Raw genomic sequence first — 26,357 nt, 5'->3', positions numbered from 1 at the left:
ATGGAATTTCTTGCAGTTCTCCTGTTCACAATCAGCATCTTCAGAGGAATATGGACAGACCATGTATGCTACCCAACACCAGCAAGTAAGAGAGGGATTAATTTGAGCAGATTTAAATCAGGAAAATCACCATTTAAGTAAGGGTTTAGAGATAAAACCTCAACGGTCAGGTATAATGTTCATCATTGAGGTAGATTTTCAATTTCGTCTAATTATGTTTGTGTATGACTTTTCTGTGATACGTGTAAATAGAACAAAACTATTTTATTTTGTGCATAAATATAAATTTAAGTTTCATACTGAATTTCTGACAAATTTGCTAATTTACCAGACAGCAAATATTTATATGCCAAAGTAGGAGTCTGATGCACAAAGCCATTTGAGGTACCGAAGCCTGTAATTCGGAAAATCATAAGTCCGCCGTAATGCATCACTGTTTGGAAGGGGCACATTAGGGCATCCTTTTCAAATAACAATTCCTTAACACCTTGGCTGCTAGGCGTTTTCCCCCTCCTGTGCTGAAAATTACCATTTTGCTGGTGTCATGACGAGCTCAGCTCGTCATCAGCACAGCTCAACTGTGCATCATGACGAGCTGAGCTCGTCATGAGCATCGAAAGGGTTTAAAGTATGTTTTAATATTTTGTGACTGCAATCTGATCGTAAAACATTGAACTTTCACCACACCTCAAAAAAGTTAGCAACACATTTGCAAACAGGAATGGGTGTCCTTGAAACCTCTTCCCCTTTGAAAATGTTTTTTAAAAAGTGTGCTGAGGAGTAAGCAGTGGTCCAGGGGACTGCTACCAGGTCTCAAACAAACACATTTTTTTTAAGTTTTACTTTTAAATGAAGCATTGTTTCCTTTAAGGAAAAGGGGCTGCATTAAAAAAATAAGTTGACTCCCTGTGATGGTCTCCAATCTTAGAGAGTCACAACAGACCTCATGAATATTGATTCGGTAGGTCAGATTGTGACTCGCTATGATTCTCATTTTTTTAACCAATCTATTTGTACATAGGTTAATAATCCCAGCTGTAAGGTATGCTTGACGAATTACACAGAACTTAATAAGCTTAAACATCGCATTTCGGGAGGCCTTGAGTAAACATTCCAATATGGATATCCAATCTTTCTCCGGTATGGACACTCCCAGATCCTCCACCTTGGTGGACCTAAGATTATCTAAAGTTAGTTGTGCGTCACCCCTCAGTATTTTATATGGATACGTGACAGCCTTAAAGTTCTGCTTAGAGAGGAGTATTGACAGCTTTTTGTGAGTGGTGGTTCCGCCATGCCCATTCTCCAGTGTCTGCGTACTGCTATCGTCACTGCACCGTGAAGAAGGAAATGGCCCCTGTAGTCGGTCACATTGTGAACTCCTCAAATGGAAGTAGCGTCTCATCACAAAAGAGGGTACTCACTATTGTTGCGCCTGCTGCCACCCAGTCTGTCAGGCCTGGCCAATCACCACCGTGTGGAAGCATTTCAAGGAATCTCAGTGGAATATCAGGGGAGTATGGGAATTTCACCTGTGTCCTCCGCAGGCTCTGGATCCAACACTGCAGCAGAAACTGAAATTATATGGTGCCGTCCAGCCGAGATGGGTGAAGTCCATGCATCACCCTAATCAGTTCAGAAAGTTCAGGCGCAAAAGGGGCCATTGTCCTCCCCAGTGCAAGTCTGCCTGCCATCCACTGCATCAGCCACTGCAATATATTAGGCTTCAATGTCGGAAACAGCTAAGCCTCTATCCTCTCTTGCTCTCTAAAGGGTGTGTTTAACCACCCTCCTGTGGTCCGATCCCCAAAGAAATTCTGTGATGAGTTTAGCATTCTCCCAGAAGGACACCCCAGGTATCCAATACCTGCAGTACCACAAAAAGATATAGTAAACAGGGGAAAGCCTCCATCTTTAAAAGTATCACTGATAAGGGGAGTATAGACCAAAACTCAATGCTAGAGCAAAGAGCTCTCAGAGCCCTCCCTCCCCATATTCCACTCCAGCAGGTCTATGGGTGCATGATATACCTGAACCCCCAGGTAAGGCAAACATCTGGACTCCCATTATAAACCCCCTGGTGTAGCCAGGGGATCCCTGGCTGCCAGTGTTGAAAAATGCAGAACTTCTGCTAATTAACGCGCATACCAGAGCGGGATCCAAAACCCTCCAGTAACTGGCATGCTCCAGTCAGCTCCCAGTCCCCGCCATGCAGGAATAGCGCAGGTCATCCTCTTACTACGCAATGTAATGCATTTGTGCGCCAGAGGTTGGGTCCCAGAAAGCTCCCCAGGCTCTGATATAGCTGGCCGGAGGCTCCATTACCAGGGCAAAAAGCAAAGGTGACAGAGGGTAGCCCTGGCAAGTCCCACGTTTCACGCTGTAATCACTCAAGATAGTTCGACCCATCCAAACTCTGGCAGGGGGTTCCATATACATTAGTTTTGTCCAGGCTATAAAGTCCTGTCACAAACCCAAAAAAATTATTACACCATAGAGGAAGGCCCATTCCAGGCTTTCAAAAACCTTTCCAATGTCCACTGCAAAAACCTCCGCCTGTCTCTTGTCGTATGAATTATCCTCTAACAGTACAAGGAACCTGGGAATGTTGAGTGATGTATTGCAGCCCGGGATGAATCCCGCCTGTTCTGCATGTATGAGGGTGGGCAGATGCTACAGGAGTTGAGTGGCTAGTGTCCTACTAAGTATTTCATAATCGATGTTCTTCATCAATAATGGAAGGTTTGCTTTTTTGTCATGGGCTGGTTTTCCTGGCTGCAGCAGTGACACTGTTGGGAGGGTCAGAGGTATCAAGAATGCCTTGATATCGGCAGATGACATCCAACAAAGATGTGCATTTAAAGTTGGCTGCCTTATTATCAAAACTCTGCATGGTGCTAGTACAACATATTTAACTAAACTTGACCAGAAATATTTACCTGCGCGTAGCCTTCGCTCTGCCCACAAGAACATTCTAACCATCCCTTCCTACAAACGGAAACAACTAGGTGGCTGCAGATTTGCTGTACTGGCACGCAGCTTTTGGAATAATCTCCCTTCAGATCTAAGAATCTGTTCTGAGTTTTCTAGATTCTGTAGGCTTCTTAAGACTTGGCTATTTGCCCAAGCCTATAACTAGACCTTGCAGACAACTAAAATACACAGGGCCCCAGCAATACCTCAAGTTTAGCTCCAAGAAATTAATCGATGTATGTGCGCTTTATAAGACATTTTAACATAACATAACATGTAGAACTGTGGTACAAGGTGGCATATTAATTATAAAATTCCCGGTTAATGTCCTCTAGGGAGTGGAGCTTGGTATCCTGTTCAGAGTCTAGCTCAACAATAAATGAGCTTCTTTTTGTTGTGTTGGCTAGCCTCTCCAAGAGTGAGCCAGTACGGTCACTCTCTGCATGTGCCCTCACATATAATCCTTATAGAAAAACTTATGCAATCGCTCCACTTGTTCAGCTACTTTTTCTTTGCACTCTAGCATATCTGGTTGTAGGTCTGGATGACCTGTTCGGTGCCTTTCCATTGCTCAAAGGGACTCCTCCACCTTCGAGACTTCTAACAACAGGGTCCAATGGACTCCGACCGATCCAGATTGCAGCGTCCTCTGATCACTGTTTTTAAACGTGTCCCACTCCACTTGGGGAGTGGGCGCTGACCCAGTGTTATCCTCAAAGTATTTACTAATAGCAGTCCCCATAGTATCCTGGAAGGCTCCGTCTTCTAATACCTCCAGTTTAACCTGCCAGGCCGAGATGTATGGTGGGGCTCTCTCCCATCCCATGCCCACAAGTAGGGGGTTGTGATCAGAGATGGCCCGGTGAGGTATTCTGAGGATTGGACTAAGCCATGCAGGTCAGGTGTACAGAGGGTCCGACCTAAAATGCAAGTCAGGTAAATGAGAAAAAAAGGAATAGTCCCTTTGACCCAGGTGGTGCATGCACTAGGAGTCAATCACTCCCCACTCCCTCTACCACGCGGAAAAGGGTGGGCTGGTTGCATCACAGGGGAATCTGACAATGGTGGATGGGATCAACCTAGACCTGGATCAACCATACAGTTATAGTTACCCCCCAGGATAATGTAGTCCACCAGGTGAGGGGCCAATGTCCTAGATAGTTCAGTGAAGAATGTTGCCTGATCATTATTTGGCCTGTTTACACTACCTACAACAATGTCACATCAATCCAAGCACCTTTACACCACTACATAACAGCCTGCTAGGTCTATGAGATGCTCCAAATGTTGGAGAGGGACCCCTGCATGTGTCCATACCAACACTCCTCTCACGTACGCTGAATAAGAAGAAAAGCATGCCTACCCTCCACCGGCGCTGGAGCGCAGCTCCTTCTTTTGTAGTGTAGTTTCTATATTCCCAATAGGCTCTGCGCATTGGAATAATATATCCTATGGATTAGACGTAGGACTCAGGTCAACTAGGTCTCTATCGAATATACTAAACTTAATTGTGTGTGTGCCAACTAACTCAGAGGTCACTAGAAAATTTCTCGAATATACAAGAAGGGATTCGTTTCTGACAACCGCATAAACATGACAACTTTGTTTCAAGAATAAGAATATATCTCTCAGAGTCGCGGAAACAATAGATAAGAATTTCACTCAGTAAATTGTGCATGCTTCGTTTCTACAGCGTTGCAGAGAAATAGTGAGAAGGGCGTTTTCAATAAAAAGGGTTTATTGAACAGTCTTCGTTCTCATGCAAGAGAAGTGAACTGCTACTATCGTTATACAGACTGCAAAGTATAATGCGTACAGCGTAAACAGTAATATGAAATAATACTGTAATAGCATTGTATGGTTTCTAAGCCATAAAAATACATACATAAATAACATTTTTTTTAAACCGTTTTTATTGGCATTTTCTCCAAACTGAACAGTGCAGTCACCTCTACAGCAAAGTGCATTATGCATTTCCCCCCGCTCCCGCCGCCCCCCCCAGTCATTACCCACAATAAGGCATACAATTCACATACAAAGGTGAGCACCAGATGGGTTCTCCACAACATCATCAGCATTTCAATTATCATAAAGTCTCTTTGTCCTCCAGTATGGACCTCTCATGATGAACCCTTACAGTCCGGCATCAAGTCTGTGATAGTTGCGCCATTTCCCCCACACTTTTCTGAACTTCCTGGGACATCCCCTTGCCTTATATGTAACCCTCTCAGCCGCCATATACATCTCTAGGCCTCCCCTCCATTCCTCTAGACGTGGATTTACTGGTGCCCCCCAGTATTTCGCAATGTCCCTCTTAGCCACTCCTAAAGACAGAACAAGGAAGGTCAGCAGAGGGCGTGGAAGGTCCACATCAATTGTCATGCCCAATAGAGCCAGCTTGGGGTCGACCTGTAATTGAATCTCTAGTACTGCAGACAATTCCGTGAAAACATCCGACCAGTACCCCTGCACTTTAGGGCACGACCACAGGACATGAAAGAAATCCCCCCTGGGGTCCTGACATCGCAGGCATTTGGCATCATCCGTATTTCCCATCTTTTGAAGCCTCGCCCTGTCGAAGTAGGTTCTATGTAGCACGTTAAATTGGATAAGGCGGAGTCGAGATTTAACTGCCACCTCACTAGGATGTGTTAAGACCAGTTCCCAGTCAATGTCTTCCATGCCTCCCACGTCCGCCTGCCATTGTTGTCGGACAGATCCCCCAACTTGTTATTCGTGAGGGTCTTATAGGTTAGAGATACCGCCTTCTGCTGGATATGTTCCTGTAGGAGCCTGACTTCAAGTGGGGCAAATTCTGCCAGATCTACAGTGTCAATATTCGGGTTTCCCCATGCATGTTGTAATCTAGTGTATTTGTATCTCTGTGTGGGGTGTAGGCCGAATTCTGTGGCCAGGGCCGTGAATGTTTTCAGTTGCCCTTTGGCAATGACATCTCCCAACGTGGAAATCCCTATGTCGTCCCACCTACTGTATCTCGTCAGTTTGTGGAGCTCCGTCAGCCACGTGCAGTGCCAGATTGGTGTTTGTTTTGTTGGCTTCCCATCCCACCCCATGCATTTCGTGGACGCCCTCCAGGCATGGATGATAATTTCAGTTGCCGGTAGAAGACGCTTCCGGCCATGTCCCCCATATAGATAGGAAAGGATGTGCCTGGGTGCTAATTTGTGGCGCTCTAGTGCATAGGAGGGGTGGTCCGCCTGCGCCTGCAACCATTCGTTAATCGGGGCCAGGTGTTCCGCCCAGTAATATGCTTCTAGATTCAGGAGCGAGATCGCCCGCTATATTGGTGCCTCTGCAGGGTGGTCAGAGCCACCCTAGGTTGTTTGCCCAGCCATATAAAGGCACGGAGGTCCGCATGTATCTTGGGGAAGACTTTTGGGGGGAGGGGGCAGTACTCATTTTGAAGGGCGTATAGGTACTTGGCTAGAGCAATCATTTTATATATGGCTGCTCGGCCTAGGAGGGTGAGAGGGAGCAGTCTCCAGCGGTCCATATCTGCAATGGAGTTCACCATGATACGCTCAATATTACGGGTGTATGAGATATGTCTATCCAGGGTGAGGTAGACCCCTAAATACTGAAATCCCTCAGTCGTAGTGAGCAGCTGTCCTGGCAGGTCCGACCACTCCTCTCTCCCTGCGGGGTCGTATAAGACCGACTTATGCCAATTTATTCTGTATCCGGCATGGTCACCGTACAGTTCCAGTTCGTGAAATAGCTGCGGAATCGACGTCTCCGGCGAGGTTACATACAGGAGGACGTCGTCTGCATATAGCGAGATCTTTTCCTCGTTTACTTCTCCTTCGGTCTGCCGGAAGCCTCTGATGGTCGGGTTCTGGCGAATTCTAGCCGCCAAGACCTCTATCGTTAGAGCGAATAAGAGTGGGGAGAAGGGGCACCCCTGTCTGGTCCCTTGTCGTATTTGGAATTCCCGCGAGAGGACTCCATTTACTCTCACCCTGGCCCTCGGTTCAGTGTACAGCAGCTGCACCCATTTCTGGAATTTCGGCCCAAAGCCGAATTTCTGTAGGACACCCTCCAGAAAAGGCCAGTGCACCACATCAAAGGCTTTTTCCGCGTCTAGGGACAGGAACCAGTGCGGGTCCTCCCTGTCTCTGACCTCCTGTAGCCAATTGTGAGTGCACCTAAGATTCAGTCTGGTAGCCCTGTCTGGTATGAACCCAGTCTGATCAAGGTGGATCAGCTGCGATATCACCTGTCTCACTCTCATTGCCAGGATAGTGGCCAATAGCTTTGTTTCCGAATTTAATAATGAAATTGGACGATAGGACTCGCAAAGCTCTTTCGGTTTGCCGTCCTTGTGAATAGGGACAATAGTGGCCATGGTCAGATCGGGAGGGAGCCTACCGTCCCGGAGGGCATCCTCATATAGGCCCTTCAGATGTTTTACTAGTAGGTCAGCCGTTCGTTTAAAGAATTCGGCTGGGAAGCCATTGGGGCCTGGCGTTTTCCCCGGTCTCAGTTTGGCCAGTGCCTCCGATATGTCGTCGAGTGCAATGTCAGAGTCCATCGCTTTCGCGTCCTCAATGGACAAAGTCGGGAGGTCAGTTTGGTCCATATACTGTATCGCCTCTTCTCTTGTCCCTAGATCTCTAGACTCATAGAAGTGTTCATAGTGGTCTGCGAATGCCTCAGCTATATGTACATCTGAATGGTGTGTCGTTCGCTGAGGGTCTGTAATCTGCTCCACCCATCTCTCTGCCCGTTCTTTTTTGCTGAGCCACGCCAGGAGCTTACCAGACTTATCCCCTACATCGTATAGGCGATGTAAGGTAGCCAGTGCCTGTGTTTTCGCCTCTCCTGTCACCAGCTCTCTATATTGTGATTGTCTGACTGTGAGTCTCCTGATTGCCACTGGTCTCTCGAGTTCTGGCATTCCCTTTCCAGATCCAATATGTCCAGCTCGATGATTTCGGCCTCAGAGTGGAGCTTTCTTCGCTCCTCTGCCAACCTATTCTTAGTCCTATCCTTCATAACTGTCTTGAAAGCCTCCCAGAAAACCACTTTCGAGGTCACTGAACCCTCGTTTTCGGCAATATAGACTTTAATGTCCGCTCTGAGTCCCCGTAGGACGTTTGGGTTTTGCAGATCCCATGCCGTTAAGTGTAAGTGCTGGCTATCTCCCCGGCGTTTCGCCCCCAGTCTGACTAGCAGCGGTGAGTGATCCGAAACCCCTCTAGCTTTATATTCTGCTACGTCTTGTAACGTCAGTTATTGGCAGGCCATAAAGACATAGTCCAATCTCGAGAAGGCCTGGTGAGCGCCCGAGAAGAACGAGTAAACCCGTACCTCAGGGTGCAACCACCGCCTTGTGTCCGTGAGACCTAGGTTGGTCGCCCATTGTGACAAGGGGGTCTGCGTCCCTTTCCTCTGTGCCGTGCTTGATCTATCCTTAGAGACCTCCATTACGTCATTAAAGTCTGCCCCTACAATCTGTATAGTGTCGGCTGTTTCCAGCAGTATGTCTGCTACTTTCTTAAGTGTGGGGGCCTGGAGTTTCGGTGGTGCATAGACTGAGACAATAGTGTAGGCGCATCTGTTCCATATCCCCTTGATTGCTACATATGTTCCCTGGGGATCTGTCCATGTTTGTGTTATGAGAAATGGAGTGGTCTTTTTCAGAATAATGGCGACCCCTCTAGAGTCCGACGTATACCCTGCGTGTGCTAGGAGCTTGAAACGACCTCTAGCTAGGAAGCCGCACTTAGTACCTTTGAGATGTGTCTCTTGTAGGAGCGTGATGTCTGAGGCTGCACGTTTCAGATACGAGTTGACCAGTCCCCTCTTGATCTTACTGCCCAATCCATTCACATTCCATGATAAGATACTAATCCCTCCCCGGCTTTCCCGGTGTGTGTCTTGGTCAGCTAGCATGGCGTGGGCCTGAAGTGGTCAGGCGGGCAACCCCCTCATGGTAAGCGACCCAGGCATTCGTATGGTATGTTGTGAGGTACCCAAGGCCATCTCTGGGCATGTGGGAATGACTTGCGGTGCGGAGGCACGGCACAGCACACCAGTAAATTTGACTGCAGTTAACCAACTGTCCCCCCCTTTCCCCAACAGAGATCCCCCCAACAGAACTGTTTCAACTGTTTCCCCCCATCCTCCCTCCTCCCTACCATTCCCCCCCTTCCAGCCCATTCGTGTAACCCTCAACTGGTTGGACTTTCAGGCGGTGAAGGTCTGTCGCCCACCCACAGGATCCCAGGTCAAACTACGTTCAGGATGCAAACCAGGGGTATAGTCCTTACCGGCGCCCTGTGGAGCGTGTCCCGCCTCTCCGGAGATAAGCAAGACCACAGGGGCACCAGCAACACCCCATGTACAGTGTTTCAAGTCAATAGAAAAGGTAATGAAATATGAAAAGGGTTATAACTTGCACAGCACTAGCAGCGGCGTGCTGCTACTACGGATGCAAGGTCCAAGCTTCCTCACGATTGCGAGTCCTGCATTTCAATGTCCTGTTCCTCTGTTCCGCCAGTTGCACCCAGCTCCATCTCGCGGATTACCTCGACCAGCGGGTGTGTAGAACGGTCAGTTGGGTCCTTCACCTCCGATAAGAGTTCGTTGTCGAGGCCTCCAGTGTTTGCCTCTTGTGAATGAGCCAGTCCTCCAAATCTAGATCTCTGATCCCTGGGGTCGAATCGCGTTGCGGCCTCCTCTGCCTCATCCTGCCGCATGCGGGTCCGGATAGGGCGACGGGTGTGAGCCCCGCTGCATTCTAGGGATTTGGGATCTTTGCGCCCTAGGCGAGTTCCTCCGAAAGTTCGCGGCCGCCATTTCTGTTCGGATTCTGCGGCCCTCCTCCTCGGCTTCTCGAAGCAACGGTCTTTCCTCCAGCCAGTGCAAGGCTTCCTCTGGGCAGTTAAAGAAATGTGACTTCACCTTGAACATTACTTTCAGTTTCGCCGGAAAGAGCAGCATATACGAGATATGGAGTTCTCGAAGTTTCGCCTTGACAGAGTCATATGATCTTCTCTGTTTTTGGACATCCTGACTGTAATCAGGGAAAAGCATGATGTTCACATTTTCAATCCGGAGCTCTCCTTTCCGCCTAGCTTCTCTGAGGATAAGGTCTCTGTCGGCATAGTTCAAAAAGCGCGCAATGATCGGCCGAGGCCTTGCTCCCTCGGGCGGTTTCGCTAGTAGTGCCCTATGCGCCCTTTCAATGATAAAGCAGTTAGAGAACTGGGCCTGTGGGAAGGTTGAACGTAGCCAGTCTTGTAAGAAGGCCGCAACATCTGTCTTCTCAATGCATTCCCTAAATCCTACAAATCTGAGGTTGTTTCGTCTTGCCCTGTTTTCGGCGTCGTCTACCCTCCATAGCAGCTGCCTGTGGGAAGCCTGCAACTCCGCCATTTCTTTACGGAGAGTAGTAATAGAGTCTTCCGTTCCGCTAATTCTGGTCTCCGCCGTCGTCACCCTTTCGGTGAGATTTCAGAAGTCCTGGCATAGCAACAGAACCTCGGAGCCCACCTCTCCTATTTTGGTCTCAAGTGCCGCTCTGGAGTCCTTGATATCAGTCCTGGAGGCCTGAATCGCCTCCAAAAGCATGGCCGTGTCCGTGAGCGTTTCCGGGGGGCTCTGGGGCATCTCCTTTTGCGCTCTTGCCGTGGCGTAGGTTTAAATGGTTTCCTGCCTGGCCGACCTTGCAGGCAGGTCTCTCTTCCCCATGTTGCTAAATTGGGACAGCGAGGTGGTCCTGCGGGTACGGAGGGCGCCTGGTTCGTATCGGGCCGCTCGTCCCCCGCGGATATATCGTGTTCTCACCAGGAATAGCGATGGAGTGCCTCAGGAGGATTCGATGGGAGTTCCCCAGGAGCCCCGCAGGCCAGGGCAGGGTTTTTCCTCTCCAGGGACGGGGGGTGTCCCGCCTGTCTTCTCGGTCGTGCCGCCCGCCAGTCCCACTCAATTGGCTCGGGCTCCTCTTCCAGGGCGAGGGTCCTCGGGGGTCTCCCCAGGCCGGCCGCGGCGCCGGCCTCACCCAGGCTCCAGCCGGGCACTCGCAGGATGTGTCTGTGCGATGTGGTTACCCCCTCCGTCAGTGTCGCTTTCTCTCTGGCTCCGATGTCTTGAGAGGCCCTCAGCAAGAGTCTCTGGTGCTCGGGCGGAGTCAGAGCCAGGCCGCCAGCTCTCGCCCGGTCGCCATTTTGTTGCGTCCGCACCGCTTCGGAAGTCTCCTCTCCCCGGCCGATTGCCAAATTACTTGAAGTTTTCGTGGCGAAAGTATCAGTGCCAGGCTGGGGCACGGATTTGGGCTGTTTTTGAAGGCTTTGGAGAGATATAATCGTCAGATTAACGCAGCACGCCGGGAGCTGAGCCGAGGCACGTCTTACTCCTCCATGCTACTGGCCTCGCCCCTCAATACATAAATAACATTGACTAAAATACTCAACTGGTGCTTCTAAATACGCGTACCCCAATGTACCTAACCTAAGTCTAGTACGAGGGAAGAAGTAAGTATTGTGTAGCATAGGTTTAGTTATTGCCAAGAATCTACCAAAGGTGTCTCTAGGTTCTAATCAGCTCATACCTTGGTTAGAATGAAGGAGGTGTGGTATCTCTGTCTCGGGACTCGATTTCCCAACACCCCGCAAGGGGAGCCGGAAACACTGGAGCTGGATTCTTGGCATGAGAAAGTAAGCTTCCTGATCAGTGTGTCAGCTGGAGAGTCTGCTTCCTTCTGCACTTGCTGTAGCGAGCTGCGTCTGACAAGTAGGTCTTCGAACTGCTCCGAACTACCGTATCTTGCTAGAGTAAGTGAAGGTATATTTATATCGTGAAGGTGTTTAGGAATGCCATAGTTTGGTGTAAAGTCGGCCATATGAACGTCAGGAACAAACCCCTAGGGTAAAGTAACTGAGTTCTTGGACAAATCAAATATTCAATATTCGAGCAAGGGGAAGTTCCCTAACTGCTTAAGCTGGTTTTCCAAGAAATCGTTGTGACGTTTCGTACGGGTTGAAGTCGCCATGCCTGTTTTTGGGTAGCATGAGCTATGCCTAAATAAGGGCTTGATTTCTATGCCTATATAAGGGCAATGTGAATTGTACTTATATAAGGGCACGAATCGGGAAAATTCACTCAGAGCTTAAAACGCCACACAACACTTTGACTATTAGATGTGTCTCCTGGAGGAGTGTGATGTGGACCCCTCGTCTGTTAAGATATGAAAGTACTTTATGCCTCCTAGCCATGGTATGCATCCCGCTAATATTCCAGGAGACAATCTTATAATTTAAGGGAGACGGCATTGAGAAAGATAATGCGAGAAAGGGTGGCACCAACTCAGGGAAGCATCCTCCCCACAAGGACTACCTGAAAACCCGCAAGAAGAGGAGACTATATCCAGGGCACGACTTAAGAACCCACCCCCCACAACAAAGAACCAATGAACGCCCCAACACACACACCACAGGACAAGCAGGCAAACACCACCCAGTCAGTCAACGCATAAGCAGTAGTGGGAGCACCCAACAAAACTACTAGGAACAAAAAGCTTGGGGGAATGACAGCTCTAAAACTTCTAACCAGACTGATCCCCCACCCAACTGAAAAAAGAGGAGAGTACACTTGGGGCCTATCGTTAATGCAAGTTATACGCAGATTATTAAACAGTTAAGCCTCAAGAGGCAAGAAACGAAGCCCACACCAGTATTAACATTCAATTAATACATCACAGACTTTAAATGAGTTTGTTAGAAGAACCAGGGGTGACCTGTGGAGTTCATTGTCTGAGTCCTCTGAGGAGCTAGCACCCAAGGACAGGTCTGAGTTCCTAGTGACACCAGTCCCCACCAAAAATGTCCGGCTCTAGAGGCTGTCACTCATCGCCACCACCACCTCCACTGCTTGTTGCTGTTCCCATTGGGGCCCGCATTCGTTGGGGCTCCACCCCATAGGGCCCTGCTTTTGTGCCTCAAAGATTTCTGCAGGGGATCCGCGCCTGGGGCTCTTGGCCAGGGTACATCTGTGGTTGCATCTAGCTCCATTCCCTTGCCGCGCCCGGGGCTCTTGGCTACGTCACATCTGTGGGTACCCCTAGCTCCATTCCCACACCTCCTGTGGAAAGCTAAAGAACTGTATTCCCTTCAGGGTCACCACTCGCAGTCCGACTGGGAAAAGCATAGCATATGTTAGGCCCATCTGGCTCAATCGTCTCTTGGCATCCTGGAAGGTGGAACGCTGTTTCTGGACCTCCTTAGTAGAGTCAGGGAAAATCATAACTTTGTGATTGTCCACTATAATGTCACCTCTGTCTCTATCCTGTGCGAGGATAAGGTCTTTATCTTGATAATGGAGGAGCCTGGCCCCAACTGGTCTCAGTGATGTGCCCAGGAGGAGGGGTTGGGACAGAACTCTGTGCACCCTCTTCAGGGCATAGATCGAGGACAGGCCTTCTGGAGCAAGTGCCATGCGCAGCAAGTGTTCCAGGTAGGACAGCATGTAGTTCCCCTCAATGCATTCCGGGAGTCCAACAATGCAGATATTGTTTCTCCTGAACCTGTTTTCGCTGTCTTCAGCTTGCACTTCTAGGGTGCATACTTTGTCCTCCATATCCCATAGCTGTGCTCGCATCGTCGCAAAGTCAGAAGGAACATCCACCAATGAACGCCCCATTGTTGTGACCCTTTCAGCTAGATGACCATGATCATCCTTCTGGATGGTAGTCGTCAAGGAGGAGGGAGAGTGATCAGTCGATCAGCCGGGCACCAATTACCACCCAAGGAGGGGGAAGGTCCAGTGTCAGCTTGTGCCCGTGTCAATTACACGTTAAACAAAGGAGAGTGCTGCACTGTTCCTAAAGAAAGTAAAACAGACTGGCGTGACCGGAGGTGTGTGTGTTACACCTTTGGGCATCCATTTTGTTGGACGTGTTTGCCTCACACACCCGAAAGGGTGTCATGCTTCATCATAGGCATTGCTCCTCGTCGGGGAGGCGGTGCAATCCCCGACGGGGTCACCTCAGAGAGGGGCTCTTTGGCGGAGATCTTTTTGTCCAACAGCCTATTGGTGAAGTGCGGGTGTGTGGGTTAGGGCAGTAAGTTTCCTGGAGAAAGTGATTAATATGTAGCAGGGGGTGCCGGAAAAAGCTTTATTCTGAGGGTCCCCCTACTGCAGTTAAAAACGTGGATATAGCTCGCTGGGTGACGGCAGATTAGGTAGCGTAACCCTAGACGAGACTAGAGTGAGGGTTGGTCGACATGTTTCTCGCCTGGGAATGATCTCCCGCGATTCTTCAGGACCTAGTGATGGTGAGAGCTAAAAAGAAAGAAAAATATGCTAGTGTCATGTGTTTCGTGTTGGTGTAGTTTACCTAAGGGGTTAATCCTATGCCTAAACAGGGGAGAAAAAAGGAAAAGCTTTTTCCGGCACCCCCTGCTAGATTTTAATCACTTTCTCCAGGAAACTTACTGCCCTAACCCATACACCCGCACTTCACCAATAGGCTGTTGGACAAAAAGATCTCCTCCAAAGAGCCCCTCTCTGAGGTGAGCCCGTCGGGGATTGCACTGCCTCCTCGACGAGGAGCAACGCCTATGATGAAGCATGACACCCTTTCGGGTGTGTGAGGCAAACACGTCCAACAAAATGGATGCCCAAAGGTGTAACACACACACCTCCGGTCACGCCAGTCTGTTTTACTTTCTTTAGGAACAGTGCAGCACTCTCCTTTGTTTAACATCCTTCTGGATGCTCAGGTCTGTTCTGTGGGTGTGGATCTTCATTTCTAAGGCCTTGCAGGACGCAGGGATAGCTTATAAGATATCCTGGAGGGTGGGTCCCGCCGAAAGCTCCACCTGAGAGGACACCAGTGTTTCTGCAGGGCCACTGGTAAAAGTCACCTCAAGGGCCAGGCCGCTGCATTCAGGTGATGAACTACAAAAAATATCAGAGGGTCGAAGAAGGAAGAGGTGAACGTCAAATATAAACTAAAAAAGAACTAAAACCCCACTCCTAGTGTTTATTCTAAGGTCACCCCTACACCCAACCCTCAAAGTGGTCAGGTAAGGATGCCCATCAGTCACCACACGAAACCGCCCTTCATCATTGGGTTTCCTTAAAGACCACCATTGAAGGTGCCACTCGTCTTTCACGGGGAGTGCCTAGATTGAAAAATGGCTCTCACCCGGTCAGACCGAACTACTGTGGTCTCGCTTCTCACTTAAGAGGATGTGACAATGTTTGAGGGGGGGGGACTGATGTTGCAGTGCAAGGAATAAATAAAGTGTGAAAAAATAAGAAAAAATGTGTATTTAAAATTGGATGAGGGGGGACTGGAAATTAATTTTATTCAGGTGCTACCCACTCTACCAATGTTAAAAAGTAGTCAGTGACAACCACAACATTTTTGGATTGTCTACATGTAATGTGAGGTCAACATGTTTCAGCAATTAGCGACACATTATGTCATTGCTTTCATCAGGACCATTTAAACTGATAGCTACTGCAAACCAAGTGATAAAGTAACAAGAACTGTGCCCAAAACCATATTTAGTAAAACTGATACAGAGATCACCTGAGTCCACTAGGTGTCCGCATCATTTTCTTCACCCTTCCAAGTCAGGAGAAGTTTCCAGCTTGGAAGATGTACAGACCTCACCCCACCTGGCCACGGCTCAGGGACTAAAGGGGGAAGCACCGCTCTCTCCGTCGGTACTTCTGTAATCGGCGTCCGAGCTGCATTCAGGTTACATTTCTTGGAAACTTTACCCATACTCAAAGAATTATATGAGACGCCGAAGAGCTCTACCAGGGCTCTGCCACAGCAATGCAACAACTTCAATGACTATAGTCAGGCAGGGGGGGTAGGGCTTGGGCAGCAAGGGGCCACTCCATCGATAGTCGTACAGAGACACCGTTTCAAGGCAATCCTCGCCTGCAGGGTCTTGGGTAACCGATATCCTTAAGGCCCAAGAGGGTGGCTGGATATCTGTGAGTTTCAAAGTGCCTCAGCTGCAAACCACAGGGTCCCCTAGTAGTAGGACCCCCAACTCCTGGAAAGTATATTACAGTGTCCCCAGGCCACAAGCCTCTATGGAGCAGAATGTCAGAGCCACCTCCTTCAAGTGACCACCATCCAGCATAGCACCCACCGCACCAGTCCAAACTGCAGTGGCTTTAGAGAGTCATCCAGCAGGACACAAGCCCAAGACAGTGCTAAGCCACATGCAGTGGGTGGCAGCCAAGGAAGGGGTTCCTAGATTTCCTCAGAGCCTACGATAATGCACTGGATCCTGGTGAAAGACACTCCCCTGTGTAGCCACAGGCCAAAAAAGCCTGCAGGCCCACTCAGGCCCCTTCAGCTGTACACTGGTGTGAATCTTGCCAAAATAGTGTCCAGCGATAGGTGGAGGGAGGCCAGGATTTGGCCACAGCTCCTTGGGGCCAACCGCTGTTTCGCTACCCGCAAGACCTCCACACCTCACAGAGCATCTGGCGCCAGCAGGAGCATCTCAGTTGGACTCCACCCTTCGATCATTACGCGGGACCAGGCGGTGTCTCAAAGCCAACTGTGCCCTTGAATTGCTGCAGGCATCGCACCAGTACAGTGGCCCGCCATCGTCTCTGCAGACACCGGCTCCCACCTGCAGTGCAAGGGCCAATATGATGCTCCTTCAAGGCCGGTAGCTAGGCCCAGCAGCGGCGGCACTCACTTATCATCAGTGTTGCCAGTCCCAATGCTCGAGCACCGGGATGCCTCACTTCTCCATCCAGGGCCCCGGAGCTCGGCGGGCCTATCCGCTGGCGTACTGCCACTCAGGTGCACCGTCTGCCGCGCTGCAAAGTTGTCCTCAGTGGGTGACACACTCAGGTTGCGAGCCCAGGCCTGTTCATGGCTCAATACCCAGCGGCCGCCATGTTCTCGCCACAGCCATGCCAGGAGCTGCCCTCAGGTGATTTGTTCTTATGGCAGCCCTGATACTGCAACAGCATTGGTCGGGGAGGTCAGCTGCACTTTGGGGGGCTCAGCATGATGTTTGGGGGCTCCCTGGTGGCATAACTATGCAGAATGTCGTAGGATATGGGGTTGCCAGGCGAGAGCTCCAGAACTCGCAACTTACGGCATCTGCATCAGGCCGCGCCCTTCCTTACAGAAATGTCCAATCCCAATCCCCCAATTTTACAGAATCGGTAAATTTACCGATTCTGTAAAATTTAGGCCCCCCTACATCTCAATCACCAAATACCGGTCGGCCGTTACCGACCGGCATTTGGTGACCTACATCTGGCCCTTGGTCTCTGAGCCAGACTGACCAGTGTACCTTCTTAACCCTGCAGGGAAAACCCTAGATATGCGCAAGAAACTAGTTCACTGCAGGCACCAGTGTCCACTATTCACCCTCAGGAACACACAAGGTGCAAATGCTGCGCCAAATATCCAGCAACAGAGTGGAAGTAAAATAAATTTGACGGGCTGCCAAATATCCACAATAAAAGTAGAAGTACTTAGACTTCAGACTTAGTATATTTAACACGTTGCCCAATGCAAAAAAATACCTACAGGTCACATTTTCAAAGTTGCAAAGTAAATGCTGAAGATAAACAATTGCAGCGGCGCTTTCATAGAAAAGTGCCATCGGATGCTGCAAAATCATCACATACAAGTTTTCGAAATGACAGGACGCGTGAATAAAGCTAGACCAAATACAATCAGACATGACGGTTCACCCGTAGGCGGCGTAATGACGTAGCCGCAGCGAACGTGAGTGCAGAATTGTGCTGTGTTGCAGGAAGAATGACATAAGCTTTAGCACGTCACAGAGAGCTAGGGTGACCAACTAGCAATGGGTGCAAATTCAGTAACGTAAGTGTAAAAATTCAGGACAGAGGATACAAATTCAGGACAGACGGTCAAAATTCAGGACAAAAGTTACGTTTTACAGACACATCAGAGGAAGTTGTGCTATAGTATAAAAGTAAGTAAATGGACAACCACTTAAGTACAAGTCAAAATAGGTTTTATATTAGGTTGAGACAATCGTGCACGTCACGGTTTTTCGGTATGAATGTAGCTTTGAGCAACTGTGCAGGTCTTTTTGTGGTATTTCATATGATAATAATCTATTTATATGTTTGCTGCACTGGGTTTTCCAGTCTGATATTTTGTTTATAATTCATGGTCCTGAGATGGCATGTTTGGTGAGAGAAGTGGTCAGGAAGGTCTGCTCGGATACACTTTGTTACTAGCATCTCATATCTAAGTGCTATTGTGAGATGAAAAGAGGCACACATAGGTGAGCTAAAGGGAGGATTGCTGTGATGAACCCACTACAGGGAACGCGTTATGGGTGTTTCAGCAAGTGGAACATACATTTGCTTATGGGGGCTTTCCAGAAAGTTAAGCTATCTGACAGAAGTCAGAAATGTGCTTCTCCGTACAGCTTAAAGAAGGCACTGGCTATACACCATTACATCGTTTATTTTTGACCCCTTACCTATTGCTACAAATACAATATTCATCTCAAGCTCAGCTCATGGCACCATGAGGCTCTTTCTACAACCTTGAACAAAACATGCAAACATTTACAATTCCTAGGGTAACATTCTAGTAGCAGTTGGGTGTCACTCAAAATGTAATCTATTAATTCTTTCATCCATCATTCAGTCTTTTACCATTCATTCTGTCCTTCCATCTGTGTGCCCATCCATTTCCAATCCTTTTCAACCATTTGCACACCTATTCTATCCATCATTTTACTCATCCATCCCTTCTTCCATCCTTTCACTCATTCATCCATCCATTCACCCTTTCTCCCAATCATTTCACTCATCCATCCACTCTTCCACCCATCCATCCATTTACTCATCCATCCAACCATTTACCCTTTCACCCATCCTTCCATCCTTTCACTCATCTATCCATCCATCCTTTCTTCCAGCTCTCCACCCTCCCTTTCACTCATGTATGCATTCTTTCACTTATTCATCGTTACATTCTTTTCACTCATCCATGCACCCATTTACCCATCCATTCTGTCAATCATCCATGCTTTCACTCATCCATCCATCCTCCCTTTTTCTCTCCATTCCCCTTCCACCTAGCCACCCATCCTTCTATCCACCCTTTACCCACTCACCCATCCACCCACCCATCCAGTGCAGACAGAAAAGGCCCATCAAGAACTTCATCCTCGCTGTAGTTCCTAAAGTAAGGGGGGGAGGTGGGGGGGGGGGGTCACTTTGCCCGCACCTAGGCAATCTGAAAACTTGGAAGTCATGAGTCATGCATGATGCACAGGGCCAGGACGCGAGGTGGCTGTGACATGGTGTTGTTTCCAGAGCTTTAAGTGGGATGAAAATTTGGGGTCTCTCCAAGGAGCGTGTCTGATGTAATTAAGGGCGTGACTTAAAACACCTCAGCTAAAAATATGTGCTGAGCATAATGTGCCGTCCGACTGGTATTTTGCTCTTTCTATCATTGCATCCAGTAAGATTAGACCTACAACAAGCCATGACTATTGGCTTTGTCAATGGATGTTAGATGCATAAAATAAATAAAAAAGCAGCAACTATTGCTTCGTTTTATATAATATTAAAAATGCTTCAGCTCTGAAATGAAATGATGACTGTAGGAACTATAACCTCTTCTTTTTAACTTTGTACATTTTTTTTGTATGTTTCGTCCATCTAACCCTAACAGAATGCCCTGCCCTTAATCGCGGCAGGAGGTGGCCCACCACATGCTGTAACACCCCAAACTGGCCCATTGTCATTCTGTATGTGGCAATCAGCCTTCATGTAGAATGACAATGGGCGGGGTGGGTCTGCTCTTGTACTCCGAGGATGAGTGTGAGGCAGCCCCATCAGGGAGCTGAGGCCTCTCACAGGGGAACAGCTCTGCTCCATGCAAGGCCCAAAATTAGGTGCCCGTAAAAGGGATCCTCACGGACAACAGACGTGAGGTCCAAATTACGGACGGTCTGTGAAATTTACGAATGGTTGATCACCCTACAGAGAGCTCACGAGCTCAGGAGACACGTGAGTGCCAGGATGTTTATGGTGCCACCAATGGCCAGTAAGTGCAAACTTTAAGTCCTAAATCACATTTTTGTACAAATTCAATAACTCACGGCCCACAATAAAGTGGGAGACTTTCCTGGGCTACATAAACAGTACCTCTGTGACTCCCATTAGACTAGTCATGAATAGCGAGAATTAAGGAATCCATACAGAGAACTTCAAAATCCAACAATGACTTTGCGTGAAGGTTTCCCGGGGTTGTGCTGTAACTTGTCACTACTCTGTAAAGTAATACGCTTACCATAAGTAATGCTTTAATTAAGATTTATTCATCTACAGCACCACTAATAACAATGTCCTCTGTCTCCCGGCTCATTGCAGCACCTGACTGGTGACAACACCATCAATCCAGACTGGAACTTGTAGTGCACACCATAGCAGCATGGCACAGGCACATATAAACACAACAGTGATCCGCAAAGAAGCACATTTTACCACATTTAAAATGTAATCCTATAATTGCAGCATTCCAGGCCATACACCCTGTAAACCATTGACACCCTAAAAAGAAATGGCCACATAATATTAGTATGGGAACAAATTTCATCAGCGGATTCCTCTTTTTGTTTAGCACCTCCTCCATATGTTGGAAATCTACCTTGCCCTATAGGACTCAATGTATAGGGTAAATCATTAAGTTCTCAAATGGAACAAATTGCATACGTTTGTAGAGGGTGAAATATCAAGCGTGCTTATGGAACCATCTGCATACAACTGTACAGGCTAAAACATCAAGGGAAAACTTTATCAACACTTTGCACTGGCGCAAGTCAGAAGATACAAACTGGTCCATAGGGTTGATAAATGTTTTACCTTCCAGTGCAAAACTGAAATTTACCATAGTAGTAACATGATAGTGCACTTCTTTACATGAAGGAAGCATTACATGAGTGGTACATGTGCATTCTCACACAATCTACTAAAAAAGATAGACAGGATAAAGTACTAAAAAAATGCCTCTTCGAGGCAGGTGCCAACAAGGAGAAATGTTTTCACTTCTAACTTTTCACATTCCATGCGTATTGCACTGTACAGCATGCATATAATGTGGGAAACACTTTAGAGTCTATCTAAGCATAGTATTTTGTACAGGGAGGGTACCCTTGCATTGCAAAGCCCATGCCAGACATCACTCATACACCTTTTCGCTAGTGCAAAGGTATGTGCAAGGCACTAGGCAGCCAGGCCTGAGGACGAGAACAGCAGTGCCATATTTTAATACATATGGCGGTGCCCTGAGCTCTCCAGCGTTACAGCTTTGGTGGCTGTGCTGCGTTGTGCTATAAATTAGTAAATCTCCACAAAGTTCACCGATAAAGCGGACTTGTGTTATAGGTGAATCACAAATATATTGACCTGCTTCAAAATATTGGCTTGCACAACATTTTCAAGGCAAGCATGCACAGAGGAGTGTAAATTTACTATTCTATCACCACATCCACTACCATGATGATATTGTGCAAACTAATATCTTGCATTAAATGTTACTGCAGGTAGGTATATCTGAGTTGATATTTTCTATTGAGCCAGTGTTTCGACTTATTTTCTACTTACTCATTTGCGTTTCATTTTTAGCTGAAAATTTGGCACTGGAAGGAACAGCTACACAAAGCAGCCAGTATCCAAACCTTGGGCTGCCATCATACCCACTAAACTGCGACCGCAATGGGAACTACTATGAAAAGTACTGCTCTTCCACCAACGGGGACATGAATCCATGGTGGAGACTGGACTTAGGACAAAGTCAACCAATTGGATCTATTGTGGTAGTGAACAGAGCCGACTGCTGCCCTGAGAGACTCAGAGATGCTGAAGTTCGGGTCGGAGACAACAAGAACAATAACAACCCTGTGTAAGTTCTGATAATTGTGCATTTGACTGCAGTGAGTCAAGGGAAGCTTGATATTGGAGAAGCTTTACCAACAGTGTTTAGCATAACCTTGTTGCTCAGCAGGTACTCAACAAACCTCTCCTCTTTGATTGGGTGATTGGTGATGTGACTCTTAATCGATCTTCCTCAAGCTTCATAATACATTGTCCCAAAACTCACCTTCGTCTTCGGACCGCACCTTATGTTCGATACTGATGGGTGGGCTTCCATGACATCAGTTCTGCCTAACTTTGTTCCTCTGCTTGTCTCTCTGGTTCTACAGGTGTGGCACCATCACTGACCTAAGTGCCGGATCCGTAACTACGCTCTGTTGTGAAGGGATGGTGGGCCGCTACGTCAGTGTCGTCATCACAGGCCGTCGGGAATACCTCACCCTGTGCGGAGTGGAAGTATACGGTGTTCTGCCAGAACAGCTGCCACCACAGCTGTCACCACTGCTGCCGAGTGTGTACTGGTAGTCAAGAGGGGCGCTCGCTCACATCCATGGTCATGTGTCCAAGATGGTTCTGTTACTTTGCAGTCACTTCTTATGTAGCAAATACCTGTAATTTTAAGTCCAGCAAGAGTTGTGCAACCCAGTATGCACCATTGGTTCCCTGGGCATTTAGTATGTGTGAAGTGGCTGGAAAGCCATTATGTTTGCTCTGCTTGTTAGAAACAATACAGTTCTCTGTTTGAAGAAAGAGGTTATTTTTGCCCAATTATGAAGCAGTCTATATTAAGGCACCATATGCTTAGTAGAGGAAGATGAAATCACTGAAAGTGCCTCTGTGCTGTGAGGCCAGTGCACTTATTCCATGGGAGAATGAGAGGAAATGGGAAGTAAGACGAAAACCACAGGTACCCTGAGAGTTTTGCAGTTCGGGTGTAACTCTGTTATGCAGACCATTGCCATTAGGCAGGTTTACCAACATTTCAAAAAGCCCAACTTTGCTCCAGCCGCAGCCGGTACAGGTAGGAGCAGTGGGGTGGGGGGCCCGGGTGAAGGGGGATTTTGATGGACGATGACCAGGGGAAATTAAATTATTATTTAATTTGCCCAGGTCATCGTCTGTCGAAATCCGCCCCTCACCCGGCCCCACCGCCTCACCCTTCTTACCTGTACGGACCGCGGCTGCTCTGCTCAAGAGATATGTGGAATGACATTATAGCTTCAAGGTCACCGAGGTCAGCCTGATATGTGGATAGAGCTACCTTTTCAGATGCAAACACATAGGATTTCCATAGGGATACAAGGACTTTTGGTTTGCACTCTATCAACAACTAAAGGACACCTTTCGCCAGATGCCTACTGTGCCATGTACGAACAAAGGTTTGCATTCGCCCAGTTTTGCAGCGACTGGAGTCTCTTCCCACTTTTCATCTCAGTAAATTTTCATTGTTGAGTATACCAGCATGGATCATCTCCTGTCTTGCTATCAACTTTTTCTACTTGAGACCCAGGTATTCAGGATCCAAATCTTGCTTTGGTAGGTTGTTGGAGAAACTGGTCACTTTTAAAGGGAAAGCAGCCATGCCACTATGACACCACCATTTTGGCATTTCTACCAGCTGAGTCTTCGGAGCCTGTCAGCTGGCACAGTCCATGTGTTCATGCAGGTCCTGCATGCCGGCTTGTTCAGTGATGTCAAGTTATGATCATGTCCCCCCTCTCCATGCAGTAGCCTCAGATCTGTGCACTGCTTTGTCTGGCTGTCTTTACATACATTGCTGTTGCTAGGTTACATCTTGCAGCAGTGGTACTTACTGAATGACAGCATAGATTGTGGACTTATTTACTCACATGAGATCTGAGAGGAGGATTTTAAAGAAAGAGACATTTGAGCAAAGGCTTTTATTGAACCACGAGATGCTTATGGATTTGGAACTATAATGAGAATCTTTTCTCAGATGGCTTTCTTCAGCTCCCTCCTTTAAAAGGCTCTGTGTGAACCTGTGGTCTGGTTGCTCTTGGAGGTTTCAGTTACTTTCAGGATTTCTGAAGAGAATCAAAATGATATAGAGATTTTGAAAAGTGACAGAACATGAAATAATGCTTACCTTGTTTTCAAAATCCGTATAGCATTTCAATTCTCTTCAATGTAAAATTCCACGTCTTTTCTAGCATCACGCCTACCTGTAAATTCAGCCTTTTCTGTATCCATCTGACTGATAACCTACTTGTAAGTATCATGGACAAAGGTCAAAAGTTTTATAAAACATACATTCACAGCCAGAATAGGAGAGAGCTAGATATATATTACAAGCTGATAACAGCAGTGCCATCGCTCAATTTATAAGAAACTTGCTGATAATAAATTAGAAAGTTATACCAAGCTTACCCACTTAGGCCTAAAACAGCAGTAGTGATATTATAAAAAGTTGTATCTACATAGATGATGAAAATGCCAATACACGAGCCAAAACATAACATTTCCAAACATTTAGCTAGTTTCTGGAAAAACTCATAATTTAACTTCAAATACAGGCTTTCGATTTTGGATAAATATGTTTGAATTCACTAAAAAAGTGTTATTTTTGTGTTTAAAACACAATTTATATTCTTAATTGCCAGATCTTCATATATTTTTTTATTTCACATAATTTTGACTTTCATTAAAAAAAAAAACATAATAAGTAACAACAGTATGGGATACACTCCGGCTACAGTACATTCGAAGCACAACATGAAAGACCAGGTTAAAGATTATGTCTGAAAACCTATAGTCAAGACCATGAGTAGGGTGTAATATAAGTAGTAACAAGTATTGTGTTTAAAACCTGGATCAGACTGAGTGTAACTTGGCAGAAAAGTTGGCTCATGGAAAGAGAGAGATAGACTATACAAAAGGCAGAAGAGAAGAGAGGGAGAGAAAAAGAAAGGAGGTAGAGAAAGAAAAAAGGAAAAAGTGGGGAGGGTGCAGTAGGGAAGAGGGGGTCTGCTGTGGGTTGTAGACGCACATGGCAACATGGGGATTGACAACCTTAGTGGATCCTAGTGTACTAGTCTTAGCTTGGGGTGGTTTGTTCTCTTGTAGGTATCTGTCTAAGGCATCCCATAGTCACCTAGGCCTGTTGGAGGAGCGGAGTCTGGAGGGAAGTACATTGTCAGCATCTTTGATGGAGCATAGTAGGTTCCACCATTTCTCAAAGGGGCTCGGGGTTGTCAGTTTCCAGTCTGCAAGAATGGTTTTAGGTCCTAGTGATATAAGAAGGTTCACTAGTAATGTAGTATTGCATAATATTTTAGAGGAAAGGGGGTTAGCGTGGAGATCCACCGTTAATGTCAAGAAGTCAATTTACAGATCTTTGTTTTTAGGGCTCTAGCGTTTATAGGCGGACCCTCAAGCTAGCGGTAGTGGTTATTTCCCATTTATTTTAATGTGGTAATTGAAAGTCCCTGGAGCCATGTGTATAAAATAGGTTGGATTTATTAAAGCTTAGTTCCAGGTTAAGTTCATTATGAGAAGATAGGTAGATGGAATAAAGCTCCACCAGGAGCCGCCTCCCTGCCCCTCGGCCTGCCTGCCATCAACTGACACTCTACACTCAGGCCAGGCACTCCAACATTCCATGAGGTCATCAGGCATTCTAACAATCATACTTGCTGAGCAACAGGGACGACACAGGCAGAGCAAGGAAAGACACGTCAATTATAACAGTTAAGCCCCCCCTATTAATCCGTGACCCACTCCAACTGTTTTCAAATCATAAGTGTTCTAGTGCAAAAGCACAAGCTGGCCCCCGGGGCCGACTGGCCCAAAATCAGTCTTTCTTGGACCAGCAGGTTCGGAGTCTCTGAGTCTAATCCAATCTACAGGCGCTGGAGCAGCAGATGCCTCTGGTAACTATTTCACTGATGGCCTGACGGGTTGCAATTGGTTGTCCTCTAGTTCCTCACATGTAGTTGTACAGCAGCAGCGATAGAGTGGTTTGCTGCTCCTCCAAGCCACGTAAGTTCTGCTCTTCATATAGTTAGTGGGGGTGATGTGAAGGTCCTGGTGCTAGTCATCAGTCAAGGTGCAGGCCCGCTAGCTTCACCTCAATAGCTGCCTCTCATCTCTGATGATGATCACGAGCATGTCACACTGCTTGGTTGGCCCCAGTTGCCTCCTCTGGCACACGAGGTCACTCTCTCTCCACTGTACACAGGCTCCACCCAAATAGGCACAGTGGGTCTCCTCACAGTGGCCCCTTCTGGCATTTGAATCTTCCAGTTTGCCACCATACATGGACTACGGACCACTCAGCATTGCAATACTCTTCATAGCAACCTTATCTGGCATATGGGGTCACCAAAATCACACTGCACCCAGCCGATGACCCATTCGGTCAGCGACGTTCACGTTCCACTTCGGGCAACAAGCCGATTGGTGCAGCAGTCATCTCTTCACACCTTGCTAATGAGATCCACCAACACACACAATGAATGCATCCAGGCAAGGGG

At 47.5% G+C, this 26,357-nt stretch overlaps 1 protein-coding gene across 1 annotated transcript; it reads left to right on the top strand.

The window, feature by feature from the left end:
* On the top strand, positions 1–22,754 carry LOC147724829 (fucolectin-5-like). Its single transcript, XM_086966326.1, has 3 exons — positions 1–85; positions 21,616–21,892; positions 22,194–22,754. The coding sequence occupies exons 1-3, from the start codon at positions 1–3 to the stop codon at positions 22,387–22,389; spliced, it is 558 nt and encodes a 185-aa protein (XP_086822452.1). The 3' UTR covers positions 22,390–22,754.
* The last annotated feature ends 3,603 nt before the right edge of the window (positions 22,755–26,357 follow it).

Source organism: Lissotriton vulgaris, chromosome 4_1, assembly GCF_964263255.1.
Source record: "Lissotriton vulgaris chromosome 4_1, aLisVul1.2, whole genome shotgun sequence".
Classification (NCBI taxonomy): Eukaryota; Metazoa; Chordata; class Amphibia; order Caudata; family Salamandridae; genus Lissotriton; species Lissotriton vulgaris.
The sequence above is the reverse complement of the archived record's forward strand: the minus strand, read 5'-3'. Positions and strand labels throughout refer to the sequence as shown.